This window comes from Montipora foliosa, chromosome 13 (assembly GCF_036669935.1).
Source record: "Montipora foliosa isolate CH-2021 chromosome 13, ASM3666993v2, whole genome shotgun sequence".
Classification (NCBI taxonomy): Eukaryota; Metazoa; Cnidaria; class Anthozoa; order Scleractinia; family Acroporidae; genus Montipora; species Montipora foliosa.
In genome coordinates, this window is record NC_090881.1 from 9,977,002 (window position 1) to 9,984,109 (window position 7,108).

Below are 7,108 nucleotides of genomic sequence, written 5' to 3' on the forward strand. Positions count from 1 at the left end.
GAACGCTTCTAAAGTCATTCAACGCATCCATTCAACTTCGATTTAACATAGTTCAACACGGCTGAAAGGGTGGGTGCCTTTTTTTGCAGCGGGGGAGGGGTGAGCGAAGGATTTCAACTCTGCTGTTCAATAAAATCAAACTGATGTTGATTAAAATGTTGAAAAGCCGTTAATTTGCCTTTATCAACTCGTTTGATAAAACCGAGTTTCATGTTTAACTGTCCATGATTATTTTTCTACTTTTAACCAATCATGTGAAAACTGATTTGTGGCGTTTTGTCGACGTCGCTGTCGTAGATCTGCACGTCTCTAGCAGCGTGTAGCGCTAATTGCGCGCACGGCGCGACTCGATTGGTTGTCTTTCCTGTTGAGAGGAGCCTTTACTGTATTGTAGAAGAAAACGAGAATGGTAAAAATAATACGTGTATCTAACGACATCGTACTCACAGTGCGATCAACATCTTTTTCGTGGTGTCATTTAGCCGTGACGTTTAATGGTTGATCTCACGGGGTAATGTCTGTTGGGATCTACGTTCTGTTGTTTTCTAAAGGCTGTTGCATGTACCATATTCAGCATATAACAAAAATAACTTAAGTCTTGTTCTGATTTTATGTTCAGCATTCAAAGAGCATGGAGAGAACACAAACGTAAATCTCAAGACACGTCCGAAGGTTCCATTTACACGTATAGCAAACCAAATTTTGGTATGGTTACCCATCCGACTTACTCTAACACTGAAAGCAGCAGCTTTCACATAAGGACAAACCCATTTATGGAAGGTAGTGACAGTTCGTCGTACTATGATGAAGATAATCATTCAGATGTTTTTAATGACAGTCTTGAGCAAGTTACAGAAGAGAACTTGCGGAATACGCAGCAACATGGACCCCACAGAAATATTTACGATGGTCAGGGGGATACGGAAATCGATCATTTAATTGATGGGTTAGAATCTGTTAGCTTACCGCCGGAGCTGCCTTCACCGACCACCGATTGGAAGTCAATAGAATCGTGTTTGACATCGGAGGGCGAGACGCACGATTCCGAGCACAGCGAGCTTATTGATTCATCCAGTGAACGCTTAAAACAACTCTCCTTAAAGCCAAAGGATTTGCAAATTTGTTTTGTTGACGATACATTACTGAGCGATGTTGAAGGTGACGAAGACAGTTGTCTCATAAAAGAGTACATCATTGATAATCAAGACATTTCTGAGGAAGAGAAAAGAGACTCGGGTTGTGTAGCTGGCGACGAGGAGCTGTCAGAATCATTTAGTATAAAAACAGTTAGTCCTGAAACGTTGGAAAATCAAGATATCTCTCAAGAGGAGTCAGAAAAGGTGTTAATAGAACTGAGTGAACAAGACAGTGACAATGGAGAGAAGGAGGAGAAATCTGCAACGTTTATATCAGGCTGGACTGAGGAGAGACTTGGAGATTTAACTGTTTATGAACTTAGAGAACTTGAGAGAAATATGGCACAGTTAATCGAAGGTAAGGGTTGGAATGCGTGAAGTCGAGTGCCAGCCGTTTTTCGACGAATTTGGAAAACGAAAATCGAACTTCGAATAGCAAGTTTTCAATTTCCAAGGATAAAAAGGAAAATTAACAATTTAACATCCAATTTCAATTTTCAGTTTGAACCACCGATCGGAAATAGAAACTCGTTCAAGTCGCAAGTGAACATTGGCATCCGATTGTCCATTCCTATATTTGGTGGAAATTGAAAATAAAAGAAATGGTGTCATCTTGGTTTTTGTTGTAGACTGAAACTTGAAATTTGATGTTTACTTGTTAATTTTCGTTTTCTTGGAAAATGAAAATGAAAAATAGAATTTTGATTTTCGTTGTTCAAATTCGTAGAAAAACGGTTGGCATTCGAATACACACAGTCATTGTGAACTTTCGCTCCTATAGGTGGACGTAATCGCAGACATGTTGGTGAACGAAAAGGAAAGAAGGTCCATCAGCTTCTTTCGTTCGTCCACCAGGATCTACATTACTCCATTGTCACCTCAAGACATTGATTGCAGACCAAAACTTAGCGGCTATATTTGTTCAGGAAAACAAAAAGAAACGTTTTCATACGAATAGAACTCAATTCCTTAGGGGTAAGTCGGGCACAAAAGTATTGTGCGATGTTTATACTGAATGAGGTGTCTAGTACAAAAGGACACGAAATCCTACCACAGCCAGATGTAATCTCCTGAGACTCGATTTTGACAAGGTAGGAAAACCGTGATACGCGGACAAAAGCCCTCGAGTCAAGACTGAATGAGGTGTCTAGTACAAAAGAACACGAAATCCTACCACAGCCAGATGTAATCTCCTGAGACTCGATTTTGACAAGGTAGGAAAACCGTGATACGCGGACAAAAGCCCTCGAGTCAAGATAAGATCGACTAAACTCAGCCCACAAAAAGCACGTACGATCGCAGAGGCGGAAGGTGGAATTGATGTCCACCTCGCCATCCTAACTCCCTAAGGCGCACAGCACAAGGTACTCTCGCACAGTCACCCATTCAGATAGCATGACACAGAACAGAACAAACGGCAACCAGTGTTTTTCTTTGGACAAGCCGTGTGCCGTTATAAATATGGCACAAACTTGGCTCTGTAATGTCATGTGAACGTCGAGAACGTGTGTAGTCTTCTGGGTATGGTGCGGTGCATTCATTTATGGTATGTTGAAAGTTTGTCAGGCAACTCCTCACTTGCATATTATGGCATCGGCAGTGCCTGTAAAACAACAGATCTTAAGATTTTTTTTGTACATCCTACCACTACAATGTCGACTTACTACAATGACGTGCATGCAACAAGGTGGTTGTTATCTGAGTCTTTAACGATCGTAATATTGATGAGCAAGGTTTGCGTCAATTCGCGCTCAGTTGTCCCTTTTTCTCTGTAGCGGCATTTTAATTCAGTTCAACAGAACACGTACATTAAGACTCCCAGGCAAGTGTGAGTCAAAACTTGTGGTGAAAACGCATTCTCTTTTTTTCTCAATATTTTTCAGCTCAGAATGAAGTTTTAGTCACGGAGTTAATGACAAGAGACCGTCTTCATCTGAAGCAAGATTCCCTTCTCATGGAAGTGGAAGATGCATCAAAGTAAGCTATTTATATCTTAACCCAAGAATATGACTCGTTATAAAGGCACTGGTTACTCCCCTTATTTTACTGAATTCGCTCGTACCCATAGCTTGTGCACACTCGCCCGCTGTCCTCAAACATTGGAGAGGAGTTTTGTGATTTACCGGGGGTAATCGTGTTCCGGAATAATTTTGCATACATTGTTAAGTGATCCACGCTGACCAAAATTTACGTGGCTTACATTTCTTTGGAGCTAAATTTTCAAAATGGTGGTAAATGCGGTAGATTCCAAACGTGCACTGAAGAGAATCTCCGAACGTTTTAAGATTCCATGGCTTTAAATGCATAGAAGTACTCTTTAAAGGAAAGGATGTGTATGCAAGTCTTCCAACTGGGTACGGAAAACCGCTGATCTTCAGAGTAGCCCCGATCGTTGCCGATGAGCTGTTATCTTCCTCGATATGTACACATCTCAAATCTTCCAGCGCAACACGCTTTGTAGCTTGTTCTTGAGAATGGCTAGCTTAACCCGGGTCTGACCAAGGCGTTGGGATTACTTTGACTGGTAAGGGGATAGCAGACGACTTTTTCGAGTGAACAATCTTTTGAATCGTGCTATTCAACTCGTGAACATTCGTCAGGAGCGCCCTTCGTTTCTTCAGCGCTGACAAATTCAAATTTACGTAGAATCGATTTCCACTTTACACTCCGTCAGGAGCCCATGAGTAGGAGCGAGTAACCCCCATATATTCTTGTCAGGGCGTTTTCACAGGCCGATTTATTTTTAGATTGTATTTCCCGCGGATGAGACTCCCGCAGGGGCCCAATGACCAATCACAAGAAACTAACTTGACGTCATAGCGTCACCGAAACGGAACGGCCTTTGTTGTTTTGCGGCAAAGTCCAAAAACAGATTGGTCTGTAAAATTGCCGTGACATAGGCTTAGTATGGGAGTACTCATTTGCGGTATTGTTGATGTACACTGGAGATGTTTGTTTGGAGAAATAAAAATAAAAGCCAATCAAAATTCGTTGTTTCAATGATGTAATGATCGGCGGTAATAACCAATCAAAGTATTTTCCACAAATTCCAGGAAAAATCACGTGGTATTTAGCACGATTACCAACGGTAAATCACAGACGCCCCTCTCCTCTCCGTTTTTTTTTTTTTTGCGGAGAGTGGGCGGCTGTACACAGGCTAAAGAATAGCTAATGATCACATTACGGTATGCTTGAGGTTGAAGAAGGGGTGGGTGGAGGCATACTAGAAACAGAAACTTTTTGTACGTTTGTGTTACCCACGCGCACAATTTACCGTTGGGTGGAATGTGATTGTTAGTTTTAACGTCTTTGCTAATGTAGCAGCTGAACAACTTATCGCCGCCATTCAGTTGTACATGTATTTGTGTCAAGTACTGAATTGTGAGCAAAGGAAGTTCACACGTCTAGGGGGGTCCTTTTCTGACGTTGTGTGATGTGCAACTTTAAGCCGGAAGTTTTGGCACAATTATAAAGAGCAGTTCCATACTTTGGCTAAAACAGCTGATATACTAACGCAGCCTATCTCGACCCCAGAGCTCTTCTCTTGACTGAGGGAGAGGAGAGCTCTGGGGAACCCTGAAGCAAAGTGTCTTCTCATTGGTTTTCGTGAAGAACAATCAAAAGCGTCTCTAATTGGTGCATTCATGTTAGCACGAGGAGAGAGCAGACGCCGTAAGGTTCAAATAGCCAAGTTTTGGCTATGAGAACTCTACGGCGCATGTTCTCCTACATAGAGTTTCTCAGAGCCTTGGGTCGATCCGAGGCCCTGGTGACGAGAATGTAACGCAGCCGGCATTATTGCCTTTGCAAAAGATCCTTTCTCCAGGTCTGCCTGTGTGAAGATCATTAACGTTAATTTGTATTTCCTTTTCCTTTTTGCCTTTGTGTCGTGACTTCACCCAGAAAAGTGAGACGTCTTCGACTGAAGAATTCCTGATTGAAGCTGCCGTACTCCACAGTAGTGACCAAAACAAGTTATTTACGTTTTAACTGAGAAACAGGGCTCCAGGCCAAGAACCTCCCTTACCCCTCCCCAAAGAGATATTTGCAAAGTAACTTGGCTTTTGCTGATCCCAATATAGAAGGGAGATGTTTGTTGCGATGACATTACCAAATGTTCCCTGCGTTGACTCGATTTTGACTCGAATCTCAAAGGATGTGTGGCCAAAGCTGACAGATTGTGAAAGATGTTCCAATCAAACACGGAATCGGTTACGAATTTCAAAAATCGATGTTTTTGCCTTGGACGATAAGCCCAATACCAATACCAGGAGACCCCCGATAAATAAGATTTAAAGGAAAGATTCTGGTGGGTACTGTTCGCTATTTTGGCTCCTTAGGATGTCTTTCGTGTCGAGAAATTTTTTTAAAAGGTACCCTTTTTTGGTCACATTTTATTGCGCTCAGGAAATTTATTGTCTTCTGATACGGCTGACGAAATGAAATTTGGAAAATAAATTGAGGTATATTCTCGCGTCTCATATCAACGAGGAGACCAAAAATTTAAGATAGTGAATAACACTTCCTACTGAATAAGGTTTTTTTCCACCAATACAAGGAATGATTTAGACGTCAGTTAGTTATTAGGATTATGAGGAATGCGTTATAATTTCTTTCCTTTTGTGGGGAAAAAAAAAAGAAAAAGATCAAGAACAAAAAAAGAAACAATTTTTTGTGTTATCGTTCCTTTTAACTGAATGATGATAAATTCAAAGGGACCCGCCCAATCTGAAGTACACTCTTTTTGATCGATTTTTAAAACTCGTTCCCAATCCTTTGCTTGCTTCGAGTGTGATAAAAACACACTCTCGGCCCTGTTATAGTGGGACCTTGATTTTAAAAGCAGTACCAAGCCACTCGGAATTTTAGTTCTTTCTATCGGGGTTTCGTTTTCCATGCATATTTTGATAAGAAGGTTGAAGAAGTTCGTTCGTAAACTCGAAAACATTGTCATAGAGAAGTTCATTAAATCAAGGCTCCGCTATTATTGTTTCGTGTTTTTCTTCACTGGTTTTGCTGTTTACTTCTGCACACAGGCTTGCACAAGCACAATACCAGATGACTCACAAAGGCAGAAAGAGCATCTAGTCCTGCACTTTACAGCACTGCACAGCACTGCACTAGTCCACTTAAACTAATATTAGTGTTTTTATTCTGCAAGGAAGTAATTCCTTTCTCTTAACCTGAATACATCCTCAAAGATCGGATCTTTAGAATTAAGATGGCCGCAGTTTCAGAAGTTGGTTTTCGGACCGCAATACGAGAGAGCAAATTGTGCACTGGTACATCTAAAACAAAGCCACTTCATTTAAATTTTCTTTGGTTTAGATGTCCCAGTGCGCAATGGCGGTTTTTGTACCATGTGATCACTTGCTGCAAAAGGCCTATTGCCTTTCTTGGCTGCCGTATCTCGTAAGAACGTTAAGAAAGAACATTAGGAAGACTGTGATCCATCTGTCCTGAAAAGCTGAGATTTGAGCATGTTTTCAAGAAGAGAAAGGGCAACGTTACTAAAAAACTTCAGGAATAGAGCCTTCTTTGTGTTGACGATACTGACTGAATTGCTTTCGAAACAAGCCTATCAAGATTAATAATCGTCTTGCTGTACTTTACTCAGGGTTCGCACGCACCTTGAAAGTACTTAAAAATCCTTGAATTTGAAAATAAAAATTCAAGGCCTTAAAAGTCCTTGAAAATTGCAGTCAGTGCTGGAAAGTCCTTGAAACTTGTAGCTAAGTTCATCCATCCTAGATTCTAGAGTGCCTAATATGGAAATATATTGTTTCACGAATAAAAGATTTACAACAATGGGAAAGTGTGTTTTTCAGCGACTTGTGCCTTCAGAAACCATTGTACAAAGAGTGGCTACGCGAAGTCAAGGGTGACAAACACAAGGCACGATGCATTGTGTGCATGAAGGATGTTGACATTTCGAGCATAGGCGAGTCGGCGCACACTAGCTATATGAACAG

At 41.2% G+C, this 7,108-nt stretch overlaps 1 protein-coding gene across 2 annotated transcripts in view; it reads left to right on the forward strand.

Annotated features, from left to right (window-relative positions):
* The window catches only part of LOC137984112 (uncharacterized), a 19,742-nt gene extending 12,988 nt beyond the window's left edge, over positions 1–6,754 (forward strand). Inside the window, exons 6-8 of one of the 2 annotated variants that reach the window (XM_068831321.1) lie at positions 620–1,494; positions 3,020–3,113; positions 6,173–6,754. In XM_068831321.1, the coding sequence (XP_068687422.1) occupies positions 620–1,494; positions 3,020–3,113; positions 6,173–6,224 (1,021 nt within the window). In that variant the 3' untranslated portion in view covers positions 6,225–6,754. Of the gene's footprint in view, positions 1–619; positions 1,495–3,019; positions 3,114–5,039; positions 6,125–6,172 lie in introns of those variants that run through there. The other variant, XM_068831322.1, reaches the window with a different exon arrangement.
* The last annotated feature ends 354 nt before the right edge of the window (positions 6,755–7,108 follow it).